The sequence below is a fragment of the Myotis daubentonii genome, chromosome 2, assembly GCF_963259705.1.
Source record: "Myotis daubentonii chromosome 2, mMyoDau2.1, whole genome shotgun sequence".
Lineage (NCBI taxonomy): Eukaryota > Metazoa > Chordata > Mammalia > Chiroptera > Vespertilionidae > Myotis > Myotis daubentonii.
The window spans coordinates 64,601,958-64,622,462 of NC_081841.1; the positions used below are offsets into that span (position 1 = coordinate 64,601,958).

Here is a 20,505-nt window from a genome sequence, read left to right on the forward strand (position 1 = left end):
GATGGTAAAAAAGGAGGAACCATATAAAATTCAATGACAGAAGAGTGTATGAATAACTATGGTTCCTTCATAAACTATAATACTCTACACCAATGGGTTTCAAACTTCTGGGTGTAGTGATTTCTGTACACCCTTAGAAATTACAATATTTTTCATACCAAAAATTACAACAATTTTTGGAAAACTTGATACAATTTTTAAAAGATAAATTATTTACATGTCTACGTTTTATCTTAAAAAGTGTATTTCCCAAAACAAAAAAACAATTTACTGAAAACAGTGGCATTGTTTTACATTTTAAAAAAAATAGTTTGGCTCAGTGGATAGAGCCAAACGGCCTGCGGACTCAAGGGTCCCAGGTTAGATTCTGGCCAAGGGCATGTACCTTGGTTGCAGGCACATCCCCAGTAGGGAGTGTGCAGGAGGCAGCTGATCGATGTTTCTCTCTCATCGATGTTTCTAACTCTCTATCCTTCTCCCTTCCTCTGTAAAAAATCAATAAAATATATTTTAAAAAAATAAAAAATGGTTTAGCCCAGCCAGTGTGGCTCAGTGGTTCAACATTGACCTATGAACCAGGTTGCAGTTCAATTCCCAGTCAGGCAGCCAGTTGATGTTTCTCTGGTGTTGTGGGTTCCATCCCCAGTAGGGGGCATGCAGGAGGCAGCCTATCAATGATTCTCTCTCATCATGATGTTTCTATCTCCCTTTCCCTCTCTGAAATAAATTAAAAAAATAAATAAAAATATATCTCTTTATATGTTTGTATTGATTTGATTAACTTTTAGAGAAACATTTTGTGTCCCACTTATTTATGCATTCATTGGTTGCTGCTTGTATGAAATTTGTCTCTCACAGTTCTGGAGGCTGGAAAGTCCAACATCGAGGTGCCGGCAGATTTGATGTCCAGTAAAGGCCTCCTTTCCAGTTCACAGACTATGTCTTTTCACTGTGACCTCACATGGGACAAAGGGTGAGAGGTCTCTACAGGGTCTCTAATCCTTTAAGAGTAGGAATCCCCTTCATGAGAGCTCCACCCTCATGACCTAATCACATCCCCAAAGCTGTACCTCCTGAAACCATCACCCTGGGCATTAGGTTGTGGGACACAAACATTCAGATCAGACCACTGCAAAGTCCTAACTCTTTTTAGTATCTCAGAATGTGACTATATTTGGAGATAGGTCCAAAAGAGGTAATTAAGGTAAAATGAGATCACTAGGGTCCCCTAATCCAATATGACTGGTGTCCTTATAAGAAGAAGAAATTTCACACAGACAAGTATAGTGAAAGACCATGTGAAAACGGGGAGAATATGACAAGCCAAAAGCGAGGCCTCAAAGAAACAAATCCCAACACCTTGATCTTGGACTTCTAGCCTTCAGAACTGTGAGAAAATACATTTCTGATTAAGCTACCCAGGCTGTAATACTTCGTTATGGCATCTCAATAAAGTATTACAGTGAGGAAACTTGCCAAAGTTTCACTGGCCGCTAGTTTACAGTTATAATTTTAAAATGAAACCTGCACTTAAAAAAAAATGTCTAATTTTATGTCACAATATCTGACTTTCAAGCAGATTAATTTTTAATACATTTTATGATGAAACATCATTAACACTTTAACACAATTCTGAATAATTCTCTGGAATTTATCTTTTAAAATTTTTCCTTTCTAAATAAAATAAAAAAATCCCTAGCAGCTCAAGGCAGAAACCAACCCTGGACAGGATGCTATCACATCACAGAAGGCACACATACCCTCACTCACTCTGACTGGGACAGTTTAGACGTGCCAGTTCATCTTTGGGATATGGAAGGAAACCAGGGTATCCAGAGAGAGCCCATACAGACATGGGGAGAACTTGCAAACTACACACCAACAGTGGCCCTTACTGGGGATGGATTTTTTTTCTCACTGAACAAAATATTAAGATCCTGCTATATTATGGTATAGTAATAGCTCAGAAGTACATAGCATACAAATAAAGTAATAATTGATAGTTGTTTGAAACTTTATTAATCATTTTACATATCCTGTTTTCAGTCACTTTTTAGCTGCTTCCAAAAGTCGCAACAGGTGCAAGAATAGATTGATGATATCCAAGTAGAGATTGATGGCAGCTAATACATACTCCTCAGGTGATAGCCTGTGCATCAGTGAATGTGTGTCATAGATGATGAATCCACAGAAAAGAAGCGCTCCTACAGCAGCCACAACCAATTCTACTGTCTCACTATAAAAAAATAACTGTAGGCAAAACATTAAAGTAATAAGTAAGAACAGTATTAAGCATACTGGAATTACTTGCTTTTAAGTTACATATACTACATACCTATATATTTAATAATGCTGTACAACTTTGAATACAATATAAAAAAATAACTGTAGGCAAAACATTAAAGTAATAAGTAAGAACAGTATTAAGCATACTGAAATTACTTGCTCTTAAGTTACATATACTACATACCTATATATTTAATAATGCTGTACAACTTTGAATACAAATGTTAAAAGTAGAAAAAGGCAAAGCAGGTCCACCCTGGCTTCTGATAGATGAAAGAGTGACTGGTTGAATCAATGGATATCCCCCTACTAGATAACCCACTGACTTTGAACAGTAGCATCCCAAATATAAACTACTAAAAAAATTTTTTCATAATGATATGTGCCACTTGGAGGTTAGCAATTACAAATGAGGGCCTTTAAAACTCATTTGTTCATCTTTCTTTCTATCAATAATACTGATTAACATAAGACCTTGATTTTTCAAAAGATAATTTTATAACCACTCTATACAAATGTTTCAGATAATTATAATGAAGTATCCTATCTTAAGATTATGCCTCTGACAGCTTTTTTGAGAGTATAGTATTTATATTGACATGGCCAGAATTATATTTCAAGTTATCATTCTAAAATAACTCACCCTCAAGATTCCTGACAAGCACAAAATCCACAAAACAGCAAACAGTCTATGGAAATAAAATATTAATAATTTAGAATAAATATTGTTCCTTACAAAAAACTTTGTAAACCCATTCAACATATTCTGAAGAAATAAATCCATCCTATTATTTGTCAAAGTATAGTTTAAATATAAGAATTCATAAACATACAATGAATAATGTAGAATACCCAGAAATTGAAAGAAGAGCTATTTATTCAACATTTGTTTATATGGTGCATAACACTAGTTAAGAGTGTCAATTTTTAGATTTTCAATTGAAATGCACAGGAAGCACACAGCCCCACAACAGAATTAAATCAGAAATTAAATACACATCTATATTATAATACAGTGTAGTGAACTGAGGATATGATGAGATTCCAGCCTCAGTTATCTTGCTGGAACGGCCATAAAGCTCAGGCTACCTCTGGCATATTTAGTTAGAATGAAGTATCTCACCGCCTCATAGCATAGATCCTTCAGGACTGAAAGGGACTCAGGACTTGTCTTTTCATACCTAAACCCTGGGGAAACGCCAAAGTTTCTGCACCAAGAATATGGGAAGTTGGGATTAAGAACTATAGAGCATGTGAGATTTACCTTACTTACAAGCAAATAAGTGACCCTAGCACAATTTTGTGGATGCTAGTAGAACACAAGAGACTCCTAGGTCTGAGATAAAGGACACTATTACAACAATAACAGTAGCTGAAGAACTGGCATAGTAGATAGGTGTTGTGGGAGTAAAGAAATTAGAGAGTTAGAAGGACAAGGTTGAAGAAAAAGTATGACGTTTGGCCTAAGATTTCAGCAATGGAATAATCCTTAGTGATTGCAAGGTCCACAAAGAGGCCATGGCAGGGAATGAAAGTTCCTGCAGTAGAAGAGGTCCAGAGATATTGAGAGGCAAAGGTGATGGATGGGCCTAACATGTAGTTTGATGCTACAGTCTTCAAAGAATGAGGAGGCTTGACCGAAAAGGGGATCAATGACAGTAATGAGGAAGGGTAGGATGTGTATCACCAGAAAGCATAAGCCTTAATGCAGTGAATTCCTATAATGCTGAAGGAATAATGAAAAGTGGCATCAGGAGACTAAAGCAGTTTTTAATAGTAACCCCCACCCCTACCCTATATAGGGTGTGGGGGAATGAGTGGCTAGAGAACAGTTCTCAGGGAGGAATCACGTCTCAGCTGAGATAAGGAAGAAGAAAGAAGATGTTATGAAGGGGCTGAAATATAGGGAAGATTATTTACCAGGAGTTCTAGAGACTATAGTAAAATGGATGGGAAGGAGGGGAGCAATTAGAGTTCGGAATAGAAAGAAGAGAGCAAACCTTTCATTATATATATATATATATATATGAAACCGCCTTTCCCCAAAAAATAAGAATAAAAAAAGAACATGTTATGTTTCCCTAAATCAAACTCCATTTTAATAAAACTATTCATCTTGCACAATTATCAGTGTTGTCTAACCAGCTATATTTTATCCCAACAGATTTCTGATCATCTGGATTACCAGGGGAATAAAGGAGTGTGTGTGTGTGGGGGGGGGGGGGGGGGAGGGGGGTTACAAGAGTACAGTTTTGTAAAATTTTAGTGTTGTAACAGGAAAAAGAACAGTAAATGGTTGGGTGATTATTTGTGTCAACAAGAAGCCAGAGTGATTTTAGAAAAAAAGAGTCTATTCATTCTTAACACAGTACTATTATCCTAATAAAAAGGATCATTCCCATATATCTATTAGTTTGAAGAAGGATAGAGGTTAATCAAATGGATCAAAAAGATTTTAAGGTTCATGCAGACATCTCCAAAATCTTGCTTTCACCAAGGTTTTGGATGGTTTTGGTAACATTTATGTTAAGACAAAAACCTAAATAATTTAGGCAAATTCCATACCATTCATAAAGTACAGAAGCCTACTCTCTAGAAAGCTAATTTATTTTAGCATTCACTTCCTTTTCAACATAGAGGGGAAGGAAATGACTCAAAGCCAGTTTCCATGCCCTTGAATGTTCTGGGAGAGTAGGATCCTATAACTCAAAGAGATGACCTTTCATTGTGCTCCACTTTAAAAGGCAGTATTCAAAACTAACAGTATAGCACTTCTCTCAAAACTATAATATTAAAGATATCTATCATAGCCATGAATATATTACTTACCCTGCTCCAAATTTGCTGAAATCTTTCTTAGATTGTAGAGTATACATAGTCAAACCAAGAAATACTGCAGTAGTCAGTACAAAAGCTTGGAGAATAATATACACATCATAGAAAGTAACTAAAATTAAAAAAAAAAACAGATTAAAAGTGCATATAAATATACTCAATATAAAACAGCTTTCTTTCTGGGTCTTAACCAAAATGCTTTATTTTCTCATACTACATGCCAATAAGAACTAAGAAAAGATTCCTTATTCAGCCTTGAGTATTGATTGGTACAGTAAGACTACCTCCATAATGCAATAACTAGGCTCCAAAATATTCATCAATGCAAAATAAGGAGGTCACATTATTCTGAGTTAAAGAAATGACTGGAGATTACACAGCTAGCCAGTTAGGAGTTTTGGGGGTATGGAGGAACAATTCTCACCCTACCCCTGTTCTAGATGCAATTAATCACTATCTGCAGTGATTGTCCATTATGGCTTAGATATCAATAGAGAGGATTCTGGGTTCTGTGGCTGGCCAGGAATTCCTGGATAGTATATAGCAGTTCTAGCAATCACCTGGTTAATTGTACCCAGTTCATGGATCGAATATGGCTATTGCAATACAACTGCTTAACATTTTAAGAAAATGATAAATTATAACCTCTTTAAAGGAAGTTAACTGCTTTGAACCCCAAACCACGTAAGTTATTTTTAATTTTTCAGGGATTAATCATCCAAGCTCTTTCTATTCCTAAACGCTAAATTATTGTAATTTCTCCATTTATGCCATTACAGGATTAGGAAGGTGAACGCAGAAAGATAAAACATGAAATCACTTTTGCTTCTTGTCAGTAATTTCAGTGTAAGATGTTCTCAGATTATCCTCTCTACGTATTTCTACCCCCAATTCCAATACCCTTGAAATAAATCTCTTTCCTATATCCCTTACAAATGGTGGGAGTCAGGGAGGGCAGAGATGGATTTGATAAAAACATTAATAGTAAGTAACATTAATAGATAATAAATCTAACAAGTAAATATTAACACTTCCTGTGTTATAAAATTTCAGTCCTATTTTAGTACTTACTATTTTCTTATATTCTAATTATTTTATAAAAGGTAATTACCAAACAATACATAAATTCAATAAACTGGCATCAAAAGTTAAAAAAAGTATTGACAAGATAGGAAGAGATAAATATATTAACCATAAGGATTAACAGTTTATTGAGAGTAATGGTTTATACTGAGCCTTTTGATACCCCAGGTTATCATTTTGAAACAATCATAATTTTTACTGTTAATCATAAATTTTTTTACTTGAGGCATTAAATAGGGTACATCAAGTAATTATAAAAGACATTCCTTTCAAACACATTTAACACCAAATACAAAACAGAAATTACTACTGTTTTTTTGTGGGGCCATTTGAGAAAAGATGAGATCTATATATATAAAAAACCAGTGACCAAAAACAACAAAAAAACCAGTGACCAGAACGTAAAGACTGAAACGACCAGTTGCTATGACACCCACTGCAGCCAGCCAGCCAACCCGCCCAATGGGGGGAAGGGGCCAGCCAGCCAATCTCCCATGGCCCCTCTCCCCCAGCCGGCCCTGCCCCTGATCGGCCTCTCCCACCCCAATCAAGGGCAGAGCAGCCAGCCAACCCACCCACCCCACCCCGTGGCCCTTTCCCCTGGCTGGCCCCGCCCCTGATCGCCCCACCCACCCCAATAGGGGGCGGGGCCAGCTGGCCAACCTCCTGCAGCCTCTCTTCCCACCCGGCCCCACCCCCAATGGGCCCCCACCACCCCGATTGACCTGCGGCCCCTCCCCCCAGCCAGCTCCACCCCTGATCGCCCCCACCACACCAATTGGGGGTGGGGCTGGCCAACCTCCCACAGCCCTTCCCCTGGTTGCTGACCCCTGATAGGCCCCCTGGTCAGCCCCCCCTGACCCCAATCAAGGCCGGGGCCCGCTGGCCAATCGCCTGCGACCCCTCCCCGCAGCCGGCCTGGCCCTGATGGGCCCCGATCAGGGTGGGCCGGCTGGCCAACCTCCCGCCAAGCCTTGCCCTGATCTGCCCCAATTGGGGCCAGGCTGGCTGGACCCCACCCATGCACAAATTCATGCACTGTTGCACTGGGCCTCTAGTATCATGATAAAGTATAGTTTGATGCAGACAATTTAAGAGGCTGAGCTCATAAAAAAAAAAAAAAAAAAAAAGCCTGGCCAGTATGGCTCAGTGGCTAAACATCAACCAATGAACCAGGAGGTCACGATTCAATTCCAGGTTAGGGCACGTGCCCATGTGTTGCAGGAGGCAGATTCTCATCACTGATATTTTTGTCTTTCTCCCTCTCTGAAATCAATAAAAATATATTAAAAAAAGGAAAAGCAGCTGAGCTTGTGATGAAAGTACCTGGCTCAAAACATATCATCAGCTCCTCTAAGGGCCCTTTAAATTACAGAAAAGATTGTCTTATTTTTATAAATGAATAAACACAAATGAATATTATTCTACATTCCTACTGTTTTTCTAATTCTTTTCCACTCCCTCTAAGCTCAGTTGAACTATGTAAAGTATAAACATTTAATTTTTGCCTATATTTTAGGAATTTTTTAGTCTATACCATATTTTTGAAATATGACATTCCATGATGTTAAGCTTTAGTCCCAAATCCTTTTATCCAGAATACTTATCCATATTAAAAAGTAACTGTAATACATAGGAGAATAATTATGGCTTACCAACACAGGCCACAGACAGAGCTTCCAACAGTGTCTAAGAAAAAGAAATTGAAATTACATAAATGCATGTGAAATTTATACTGTCATGTACATGGTTCTAATTTCTAGTTCAATGTGATTCCGTATGTATGATCTCATTTTAGCTTCAGAGCAGCCTTGTAAAGTATATGGGACAGATAATAAGCCCATCATATAAAAATGAGACCTCAGTATATTGAGTGAGAATATTTAGATTCTAATTGTGATACCATCACTCCTTAAACTCTAACTAGATATTTCATATCTGTAAGAGGAAAATTATAGAAATAGTACCAAAAATTCTATTTTTCTCACTTTGTGTAATGTAAATAAAAATGAAATTGCAAATCATGTGCACATTTATAAAAACAAATATCTCACTTAAACATAGGAATATTAAACATTTATATTAAATTACTAATTAATTTAATACTAAATATATAGGTAGAACTTTGGTGTGGCAATCTTAAAACTTTCTCACAATATTCTCTCTTTCTTCCCTAGTAACAGAATTTTTACCTGGACACACATTTTTACCTGCTTTTATTAAACATTCTATTTTTCAGTATCCCTTACAGCTAGATCTGGCCAGGACTATATTCCAGCCAACAGAATGTGAGTAGAGACATGTACAACTTCTAAAAGTAAAGAGGCTTCCTCCCTTTTCTTAAATAACTAGATGGAATATGGATATGATACTGAACATCTTATACCATGTGACACGTTAGGAATATCTGAACCTTAGCAGGTACCTGGACCTCTGACAACTCCACTAAACAGTCATTCATATTTTTTACATGAAAGAGAAATAAACCTTGTTTTAAACCATATCACAAGTAGCTCTAGTTTCTTTTCTCTTAACTATATATCTTTACTTTTTTTATATGCTTACTTTACCATAGATTTGTCTCAGTCATCTGAGAGACCATATCATAAAAGCAAAGTCAGCAGTATCAGTAGTGGTTTATAATCGTACACAGAAACACTCCCTGTTACCCTTCCCTACCTAAAATCAAGAAATCATTAGGACCAGAGAAAAAATGGTATTAGAAACTGTACATGGATGTGGAGTCAATGAAGTCACTGCCACATCCTATATAATAAAGAGGTAATATGCAAATTGACTATCACTCCAACACAAGATGGCTACCCCCATGTGGTCAAAGATGGCCAGCAGGGGAGGGCAGTTAGGGGCAATCGGGCCAGCAGGGGAGCAGTTAGGCATCTATCAGGCTGGCAGGGGAGTGGTTAGGGGTTGATCAGGCTGGCAGGGGTTAGGGGCAATCAGGCAGGCAGGCGAGTGGTTGGGAACCAGCAGTCCCAGATTGTGAGAGGGATGTCTGACTGCCCGTTTAGGCCTGATCCCACCGGACATCCCTCAAGGGGTCCCAGATTGGAGAGGGTGCAGGCTGGGCTGTGGGATAACCTTTCCTATAACAAATTTTCAAAGTCGTGAACTTTTCTTTCATAATATTAACAAAAAGGTGCGATCAGAATTCATAAAACTTTCTTAAAGGCAATTTAATCTGATGAATAGCATTTTCAATCTTATTTGACTATAAATATTCTTAATAGAAGTTTGGAAGATTTTGATGTACATTTTAAGTCAGAACTCAAATCACACTGGATATAAAAATGGGAAAAGTAATTTTTAAAATATATAACTTGAGGCCTTACCAACTCATTCTGGTCAGATTCTAAGATTGAGTTTTTATAGGTAGTAGTTTGGGTTTTCATTTTCACAAATATTTGAAACAAATGTGACTTAAACTTAGTTCCCCCAACAATGATTTTGAAACAAGTTATTAGGTAAAGCACATCAATTGAACAAAGTGGTCCTTTAAAAGAACCAGAGTCATTAGACAAAAATAAACCAAGGAATTAATCATAAAGATTTCAATTTAAGGCTTATGAAATTAAGGCCAAAATGTAATTTCTTACCAAATAAAAGCATAGAATATTAGGAGTAGAAAGTATCAAAGGGATAATCTACTTTAATATTTTCACATTACACATGAGAAAACTTAGGTACAGAAAGGCTAAATGCTCTGCCAAATGTCACATAACCGGATAGTGGCAAAGCCAGGTCACGTGATTCCAATTCATTACTTTTTCCACTATATCATAATATTGACAGAAAAACTTTGAAACTGACAAAAGTTCAAAAATCTTTACAGACTAGGAGATTATAAATTCTGTTAGTTTACATATATGCATTCAATTAAGTAAGAACATTTAAAACTCAGTAATAAATGTTAAAGGGACAGATATTGTCAAAGTACTCACAAATCCAAAAAGCAGGTACAGGTTAAGGGGATGCTTATGTCTATTTAGAATCAATGCAAAAATTGAACCCAAAGATCCAATGGCAAACACCAAAATTAAGGCAGGACTGAAAGACAAAATTAAAAGCAGTTTAAAGTTAAAAAAAATACAGCATAAATAATATTACAAAATTTAATAAAATGTGTCTATTTTATGTGTTTGTGAAAGTAGAAAAAACAATCTGGACGGATCCACACCAACTTGTCAAAAGAAATTATTTTTCCATCTGGGAAATCTGAGGAGTATGAGATGGAAAGGAGTAACAGGACAAAGAAAAGAGCTCACAATGCAAGGGGAAGACTTTTCCTTTTTACTTCATGAACATCATATTTGAATAAATTTTGCAATTGCTTTTTTAACCAAATTACAAAGAAAAGCTATTAAATACTAAAAAAATTTTTTAAATCTTTAAACAAAATTTTTAAATATGTTTTTATTGATTTCAGAGAGGAAGGGAGAGGAAGCAAGAGATAGAAACATCAATCATGAAAGAGAATCATTGATCGGCTGCCTCCTGCACGCCCCCACTGGGGAATCAAGCCTTACAACCCGGGCATGTGCCCTGGCTGGGAATCAAAACGACCTCCTGGTTCATAGGTCGAAGCTCAACCACTGAGCCACATCGGCTGAACAATAAACAAATTTTATACCTAACTACTTTTTTAGGTATTTACTACATAGCTGTAATTTAAATTAAAGATCTTTAGCCCAATTGCAAACAAATAGTTCAAGACTTTCCTTTTGTAGGGGAAGGGAGGATAGAAATTATCTACTCCTAAGAAAATATTCATTCCTTATTTTTCCTTTCCTTTAATATAAAGATTCTATATTACTTTTAGCCATAAAAATAATTATTCTGGAGGTCAGGTCTTAAACAAATTTGGGACAAATCATATGGAGTGCCTTTGAAAACTTTTCAGTGAAATTATAGGCCTGATCCAATACTAAGATGACTTAAAAACACATTAGTTAAATACCTTTATTTTTCAAGTGCTCTATTAGGCTTTGGGGACAAGGCATAAGTCTAATAAAAGCAAAAAATTAAGACTAAAAACTGTATACAGTAAAAATTCTTAATACAATTCCAGGAAATAAGGGGGTTTAAACCTATAAAACTGTAAACTAAAAAGTTGAGAGGTAAATACCATGTTATAGAATATTTATCAAAACAAAACTAATGTTATTTACAAGAGTTAATAAACACTTTTACATTCAAACATAAAAGAGAATAGAAAATAAAGAACTTTGCTTATTCCCTTTTGATCATAAGCAGTGGCTGAAAGTGATTCAGAATCGTCTTACCTTTCATGTACAAATGTCCGTATAGACTCGAAGTATAAAAAAATTGCAGATGTCACTGTAGTTAAGAGAACTTGCAGAGAAAGGATGGTGTAGACTTTTCTTAGAAAGGCTAGAAAAGAAAAAAAATCATACATAACTATTTTCTTAAACATTTGTCATAGAACAGCAAGATCAAATGTCTTATTAAATTTGTATATGTATTTCTTAAATATTAATCCAAATAATGTTATCTGTAACTGAAACTTAAAGAAAATGCTTCCAAAGGGGAAAAAATTGTTAAGTGGGAACTGTCTTCCAAGAAGCAGCAACTTAAAAAAAAATTAATGGGCCAGAATGTAAATGTTTTTCCATCAATATAAAAAGAAAGCATTGAATGCATATTTGTAAATAGCAGTGGTACAACAAAAGATTAAAAAACAGAACACTTAAAAGGATTAATTCTATCTTGAAACTGAAATGCAGGAACAGAAAGCATGTGTTTACATATAAATTTAAGAAGAAATCTTAATTTCCAAGCAGTACAAATGTTTCCCTAAAATGAACTTCCCCTTAAAAGGCAAACAATATATAAACATAACTTTCACTCACCCATTTTTATTTCTCACTTATAGAACCTCTGCCTCTAGTTTTTATACAATAGAAATTCTTACTTTCAGAATATTTTATCAACATCCATAAATTAACTCCAAGGCCTAAAGATTTAAAAATACTTAGTCTTCTGATATACGGATAATATAAGTAATACACTGAACACCCGACTCACCAGCAGCTTCACAAATAAAACATTAACAACAGTTCCCACCTCCTCTATGTAAACATCTATAATAATAAAAGCAAAATATGCTAATTAGGCTGGATGGCCTTCCAGACGACCTCCAGCGGTTCTCAACCTGTGGGTCGCGACCCCTTTGGCGGGCGAACAACCCTTTCACAGGGGTCGCCTAAGACCATCCTGTATATCAGATATTTACATTACGATTCATAACAGTAGCAACATTACAGTTATGAAGTAGCAATGAAAATTTTATGGTTGGGGGCACAAGATGAGGAACTGTATTTAAAGGGCCAGAAGGTTGAGAACCACTGTTCCAGACGAAGCCGGGGTCCTGGGTGCCAGAGGGAAGCCGGTGCTGGCAGGCAGGGGAAGGAAGGCCTACTCTTGCATGAATTTCATGCATCGAGCCTCTAGTACTGATGATAACATCCCTCATCCCTTAGCTAACTGCTAGTCACCTTTCAAGATTCAGCCTTTCTCATTTCCCCAGTCTGAATTAAATGTTCTTCCTCATGCTCCCAGTTTACCCTAACCATACTTCTAATCACATTTTTTTTTATTTAATTATTTTTTATCTTCACCCAAGGATATGTTTTCATTGATTTCAGAGAGAGAGAGAGAGAGAGAGAGAGAGAGAGAGAGAGAGAAGGGGAGAGAAACATCAATTGGAGGATAATTAATGATATCAATCAAATTTAAAATATACATACTCTTTTGACCCATTAATTTCACTTCTAAAAATTTATCCTAGAGCAGGGGTGGGCAAACTTTTTGACTCAAGGGCCACAATGGGTTCTTAAACTGGACCGGAGGGCCGGAACAAAAGCATGGATGGAGTGTTTGTGTGAACTAATATAAATTCAAAGTAAACATCATTACATAAAAGGGTACGGTCTTTTTTTTTTTTTTTTTTTTTAGTTTTATTCATTTCAAACGGGCCATATCCGGCCCGCGGGCCGTAGTTTGCCCACGGCTGTCCTAGAGCAACACTTGCAGAAATTTACAGAGTTATGGAAAGATGTTCCCTAAAGCACTAGTTGAAGGAATACAAAAAAATAACCTAAATATCCATCAAGAGGGTATGATTAAATTAATTGTGGTACACACATACTAGGTAAGACCACTGCCATTAAAAGGCTATTGTGTACTGTGATTTTTCTAAAATACATATTTTGTTATTTTAGAGAGAGAAAGGGAGAGGGAGAAACATCGATGAGAGAACCATTGATCAGCTGCCTCTTGCATGCCCCTATTGGGATTGAGCCCACACCTGGGCATGTGCCCTGACTGGGAATTAAACTGGAACGATGCTCAACCAACTGAGACACACTGTACTGCTATTTTTACATGTAAAAGATATTAAGTGAAAATACAAAATTGCAGTAAAGTATATATAATCCCATAAATTATAACATTCTCCTGAGTCTATAAAATAGTATGTGTTAGTGTTTCAAAAATATACATATAGCATATTGCTAAAATAGACTAGTTTAATAGGCTATAATATATTTCATATATAACTGACTATATAAACTTAATTGGCACTGTAAAAGTGCTCAAGGTAGAGACTGTACTCAAAAATTCATTCTCCCATAATTTTTCTGTAGCTTCATGATTTGTTGTTTTCCAACAAGGAGCCTTGACATTTTATATTTATAATATAACAAAATTATTTTCCAGAAAATGTACACATTACAGTCAGCTTAATTTTGCTTTAAAAAACAGGTGGAACATTTCTTTCCTTTTTTTAAAAAATATATATTTTTTTATTGATTTCAGAGAGGAAGGGAAGGGAGAGATACAAACATCAATGATGAGAGAGAATCATTGATTGGCTGCTTCCTGCACACCCCCTAATGGGGATGGAGCCCGCAACCCAGGCATGTGCCCTTGGCTGGAATCGAACCTGGGACCCTTCAGTCTGCAGGCTGATGCTCTATCTACCGAGCCAAACCAGCTAGGGCTGGAACATTTCTTTTTTACTTATTAATTGGTAAAGGACCAGAGACAGCTGAGAACCACTTTTTAATACAAATGTAGTCAGCTCAGTTACCAGCCTAATTCCCAGGGCTCCTAAGTAAAATGCTCCAGCATAATTTAAATATTCATGAATGAGTAAATGTTCATTGAGTTTTGGGTTATTTAGATCAGTATTGTCATAGTGACATAAGACATACAGAAATAAATATAAGACTAATTTTTCTTTAAAAACAGTTTAGGTATGCAGAGAGGTAGAAATTATGAAATCTGGTTTAGGGATTTATGAAATCTGGTTTCTAGTCCCGGAGCTTCACTGCAAAGAACCATGCTATTTTATTTATATGCTTTTATTTATTTTAGAGAGGGTAAAGGAGGGACAGAGAGAGAAACATCAATGGTGAGAGAGAATCATCTATCAGCTGCCTCCTGCACTCCCACTCCCCCTACTGGGGATCCAGTCTGCAACCCAGGTATGTGCCCTGACCAGGAATCGAACTGTAACTTCCTGGTTCATGGGTTGACACTCAACCACTAAGCCACCCAGCCAGGTAAGAACAATGTTATTTTAGACAAGTGTTTTTAAACTTAGTTTTCTGTAAATCATGGGTGTATATTATTTCAGGATTGTAATTCCAGGGAAACTGACAATATTTTTATCACAAAAATTCTGAGCAAAACTTTGTGGCATTCAGTTTCAGGGGTTGGTGGAAGGGAGGGATAAATGGGGAGAGCATGGAGGATTTTTAAGATAGTGAAACTATTCTGTATGATACTGTAAAGGTAGGTGTAAGTCATTATACATTTATCAAAACCCAAAGAATGTACAACACCTAGAATGAACCCTAATGTAAATTATGGGCTTTGGGAGATAATGATGTGTCAGTGTAGGTTCATGGATTGTAACGAATGTACCAGTCTGGTACAGGATGTTGATAATGGGGGAGGCTTGGAGTGTGTCTGGGCAAGGGTATATGGGAACTCTCTGTAATGCGGATTTCTTTCAATAGATGGAGTTACATATATGTTGATATATATGCAATTTGATATGTATGCTATTTTGTTGTATTGACAGCAAGCTTCAAAACTTCATGTCAAACTTGCTGAAGGTGTTAACATCATAGATATTTTTATACTTAAAAAATGTCGAATTTCGTGCCAAAAAAAGAGCATTTGCGGGAAGTTTTAATTCATTACTTTATTTTGAAGAAACGTGCTGCTGAAAGTTACCGTATACTTCGGGAAGCTTATGGTGAACATGCTCCATCTCAAGATACTTGTGAACGTTGGTTTAAACACTTTAAAAGTGATGATTTCGATGTGAAAGACAAAGAACGTCCAGGTCAACCGAAAAAATTTGAAGACCAACAATTACAAGCATTATTGGATGAAGATGCGTGTCAAACTCAAAAACAACTTGCAGAAAGATTAAACGTTGCTCAGCAAACAATTTCTGATCGTTTACAAGCAATGGGAAAGATTTTAAAGGAAGGAAAATGGGTGCCACATCAACTGAACGAAAGACAAATGGAAAACCGAAAAGTCATCAGTAAAATGTTGCTTCAACGGCACGAAAGAAAGTCTTTTTTGCATCGAATTGTGACTGGTGATGAAAAGTGGATTTATTTTGAGAATCCCAAATGCACAAAATCATGGGTTGATCCAGGTCAACCATCAACATTGACTGCAAGGCCAAATCACTTCGGAAACAAGACAATGCTCTGCGTTTGGTGGGATCAGGAAGGTGTGGTGTATTATGAGCTTCTAAAACCAGGTGAAACCGTTAATACTGATCGCTACCGACAACAAATAATCAACTTGAACCACGCTTTGGTCATAAAACGACCAGAATGGGCCAGGAGACACGTCAAAGTAATTTTGCTTCATGATGACACGCCATCACACACTTCAAAACCAGTTAAAAGACACATTAAAAGATCTTGCCTGGGAAGTATTAACCCACCCACCGTATTCACCAGACCTTGCTCCTTCAGATTATCACTTGTTTCGGTCGATGGCACATGCACTTTCTGAGCAGGACTTCAAAACATACGAAGAAGTGGAAAACTGGGTCTCTGAATGGTTTGCCTCAAAACAAGAAAAGTTCTATTGGGACGGTATCCACAAATTACCTGAAAGATGGGGGAAATGTGTAGCCAGCGATGGACATTACTTTGAATAAAGCACTTTTGATGTTTCTCTTGAAATTATCATTTTTCTTTGATTACAAAATCTGCATTATTAACCGGTACACCGGTACTTTCCACATTTAATTTTGCGGTGAATCTAAAACTGCTTTAAAAAATAAAGCTCATCAAAACAAAATAGGCAAAAAGACATTTCTTCATAGAAGATATAAAAATGGCCCATAAGTATATGAAAAGATGTTCAACATCACTAATTATTAGGGAAATGCAAATTAAAATCGCAATGAGGTATCTCACACCCATTTGGATGGCTATTTAAACAAACAAAATAAATGTTGCTGAGTTTGGACCCTTGTGCAATGTTGATGAGAATATAAAATGGTCCAGAGCCTCTATGTAAAACAGTATGGTGGTTCCTCAAAAACTTAAAAATAGAATTACCATATTGTAAGAAAATAGGAAATATATATTGGTCTCTGTCTCTGGGTCCTGACACAGAGCTCATGAAATCCTTCTAATTTCCTGAGTGATAAGAGCACTTGGTGCATGTTCTAATACTGGTTTTTGACCCTGGCTCCTAACATGGCTGGTCCCTTGTAATGTCCTGGGTGATAAGGGTGCCTTTGTTCTGAGTGGCTTTGGGTTGGCTTCTGGATGGCTCCTGGACAAGGGCCAGGCACAGGAAGATCAAGCTATGATTAGAAGGTGGAATTTTCAGCCCAACCCCCATTTTCTTGAGAAGGGAAAAGGGCTGAAAATGCAGTTAAATGCCTACATGAGGAAGCCTCCCAAAATCCCAGTATTGTGGGGTTAAATTCTTGGTTGGTGAATTTATCTGGGAGGGCGAACACTCCAACTGCATGGAGCCAAAAGCTCCTGTGCTTGGGACCATCCCAACAGGCTTGCCATATGTACTCCATCTGGCTGTTCATCTCTATCCTTTAATGAACTGGTTTCCCTGAGTTCTGTTAGCCACTCGAGTAAACTATCACACCTGAGGAGGGAGTCTTGGGGACCTCTAATTTGTGGTCAACTCAGACAGAAGCTGGGGACCTACTACTTGTGACGCATCTGAAGTGGGTGGGAGCAGTATTGAGGGACTGAACCCCTAACCTGTGGGATCTAACACTAGTCAGAATTGAGTTAAATAGTAGGACACTCAGATGGTATCACAAAGAACTGCTTGGTATTGGGGGGAAAAACTCACATTTGAAAAAAAAAACCCACCTCACATTTGGTGACCAGAAATGTCAGAAGTGTTCAATGTGAGAAGTAAAAGAGAAACACAGGAGAAAGAACTGGGCTTTTCCCAATGGAAAAACAGGTTTTTCACCAAAACACATTTGATCCAGCAATTCCACTTCTGGGTACATATCCAAAAGAATTGAAAGCAAGGTCCCAAAAACATATTTGTATGTTCTATACATAGAAATGGAATATTATTCAGCCTTAAAAAGGAAATATCTGAGACATTCTGTAACAGGGATGCACCCTAAACATGCTAACTGAAGCGAATCACAAAAAAACAAATACTGTATGATTCCACTTATATGAGATATCTAGAATGGCCAAATTCATAGAAACAGACGATAGAAAGGTAGTTGCCAGGGGAGGGGGGAAATGGGAAGTTCCTTGATGGGTGTAGAGTTTTGCAAGATGAAAAGTTCTGGAGATTATTTTCACAATGTGAATAATACTGAATACTACTGAACTTTAGTACTCTTAAAAATGGTCAAGGTGGTAAATGTTTAATGTTATGTGTATTTTACCACAATTAAAAAATTTTTAATTAAAAACAAAAACTTGCCAAAATAATTCAAAATTCAATTCCAGAAATATAGTTGCTAGAGATCATGATTCTTAGTGCATCAGAGCTCCATAATTCCTTTTCCAGAACAAGTTCCAGCTGCCCAGTCAGGATGAAAATCTGGGGCAGCTTCTGTCATCAACAGGCTAAACTAGAGGGGGCAATGAATTCCACTTAAATGAAACTGAGCATTTTATTTATTTAATATATTTTTATTGATTTCAGAGAGGAAGGGAGAGGGAGAGATAGATAGAAACATCAATGATGAGAGAGAATCACTGATCGGCCGCCTCCTACATGCCCCACACTGGGGATCAAGCCCGCAACCCGGGCATGTGCCCTGACCAGGAATTGAACCGTGACCTCCTGGTTCATAGGTCGATGCTCAACCACTGAGCCATGCCAGCCACGCAAAACTGAGTATTTTAAATTTAGAATAATTTCTGCCCACTAGATATGGAATAATTTAAAACTAATATGGTATTTTGATTGACTTAGAAATCAACTATTTCCAGCACCTGCCCCAATAATACTCAAACCTATGTTGAGTTCTAGTTCCTACAGAGAAAATAATGAACAAGAATAGATATGGTTCCTGCCCTCACAGATCTTATAATCCAGCAAAGGACACAGATAGAAAAATTAAAATGCATTCACACAGTCCCTGGCTGGGTAGTCAGTCAGTTAGACTCAGCATCATCCAGTTACACCAAGGTTGCGGTGGGATCCCCAATGAAATATAAATAGGTGGAACAACAGATTGATGTTGCTCTCTCTCTCTCTCTCTAATTAATAAATAAATAAACATAAAATGCGTGCCCTGGCGGGTGTGGCTCAGTTGATAGTGCCTCCTCAGGTTGCGGGCTGGATCCCCGGTAGGGGGCGTGCAGGGGGCAGCGGATATAGATGTTCTACTCTCACATCAGCTCTTGTTTCTCCCTCTCCCTCTCTAAAAATCAGTAACAATATAAAAAATAAAATAAAATGCGTTCACATGCCCTACAGCACAAACATCCCAGCAGATAACTCAATGCAGGTTTTGTGTAACCACAGTGATTACACAATACATCACAACGGTTACACAATACTGATTACACAATACTGATTACACAATAAACTTATTTTCACTGTGAAAAGTAACCTCTGGTATCTTCTCACTTAAAGATGCCCCAGCACGGCTGCTGAGGCTTTCATCTGTCCCTTTCTACCCCGGAGACGACAGGGTTCAAGGAGGAAGGGCTCCAGTTTCGTTTTCTCAGCTCCCAGCTCGGAGGCCTCCCTGGGCGGCTCTCCCCTCCGAGCCCCGCGCAGGACCCGCGCTGCGCTCCGCTCCGCTCCGGCCCGGCAGCCCCGAGGGGAGGCGGGGCGACGTGCTTCCCCGCCCGGACCCCGCTCTCCCGGAGCCGGCGCGGGGGGCGCTCTCCCTGGGAACCCGGACATCCGCCTCCCGGGGCGACTGCGCAGCAGCAGGGCCCGGCGAGCCCGGGAGGGCGACCTACCCATGCGGATGTGCACGCTGGCGGAGGCCACGCAGCTGCCATAGTTGAAGTCGTCCTCGATGGAGGAGCGGGGGTAGAGGGGATCGGCGTCGGCCATGTCGGCAGTGGAACCGCAGCTCCCCGCGGAATGACGCGGAGCGCACGGACCTCAACGGCCCTCGGTCACTTCCTGAGCGCAGTCCGCCCCGAGCGCCGGCCGCTTCCGCGAGCGGCCGCGGCCAATCCGAGCGCCGGTCTCAGCGCGGCTCCAGGAAGGCTGCGGGGGTTAGGGTGCCGGAAGGCGGGTGCGTGCTCGGCGTCAGGTGAAGGGACACTTCTCTCAGATGTTCCTCAACAGCCTTTTTTTTTTTTTTTTAAATCCTCACCGGAGGATATGTTTTTATTGGTTTTGAGAGACAGAGAAACATCCATGTGATAGAGAAACATGGATTGGCTGCCTCCCGGCCGCCCCCACCGGGGATCAAACCGAAACCTAAGAGGTGCCCTGGCAGAATGGAACCCTTTAAACCTTCCTTGGCTGTGGCAGAGGAGCGCCGGCCCGCAGCAGGGCCAGGGCGCCCAGAGGTGGGTGTTGAGGGGCCCTGACAGGCAGCGCCCAGCGCGGTGGGTTAGGACCTCCTGATACAGCCAGGTTGCGGGTTGGATCCCCCGTCAGGGCACAGACAAGAAGCAACCAAAGAGCGCATAATAAGCGGAACGACACACTGGTGTTTCTCTCGCTCCCTTCCTAAAGTAATCAATCAAGCACTAACCGGTTTGGCTCAGTGGATAGAGTGTCCGCCTGCGGACTGAAGGG

The 20,505-nt window shown here is 38.6% G+C and overlaps 1 protein-coding gene across 1 annotated transcript; it reads right to left on the reverse strand.

The window, feature by feature from the left end:
• Window positions 1-1,996: 1,996 nt before the first annotated feature.
• TMBIM4 (transmembrane BAX inhibitor motif containing 4) lies at window positions 1,997-19,983 on the reverse strand. Its single transcript, XM_059683521.1, has 7 exons — window positions 19,710-19,983; window positions 11,505-11,613; window positions 10,164-10,269; window positions 7,860-7,893; window positions 5,116-5,233; window positions 2,930-2,975; window positions 1,997-2,250 (listed from the first exon to the last, which is right to left on the reverse strand). The coding sequence occupies exons 1-7, from the start codon at window positions 19,804-19,806 to the stop codon at window positions 2,047-2,049; spliced, it is 714 nt and encodes a 237-aa protein (XP_059539504.1). The 5' UTR covers window positions 19,807-19,983; the 3' UTR covers window positions 1,997-2,046.
• Between the last annotated feature and the right edge of the window lie 522 nt (window positions 19,984-20,505).

Excerpts from the sequence above, each read along its gene's own strand:
- TMBIM4 (XM_059683521.1), bottom strand. The coding sequence starts at position 19,806 with ATGGCCGACGCCGATCCCCTCTACCCCCGCTCCTCCATCGAGGACGAC. Across the intron at positions 10,270-11,504 it reads CGGACATTTGTACATGAAAG|TCCTGCCTTAATTTTGGTGT; the intron begins GTAAGACGATTC and ends TTTGTCTTTCAG. Across the intron at positions 2,251-2,929 it reads GCTTGTCAGGAATCTTGAGG|TTATTTTTTTATAGTGAGAC; the intron begins GTGAGTTATTTT and ends TTTTGCCTACAG.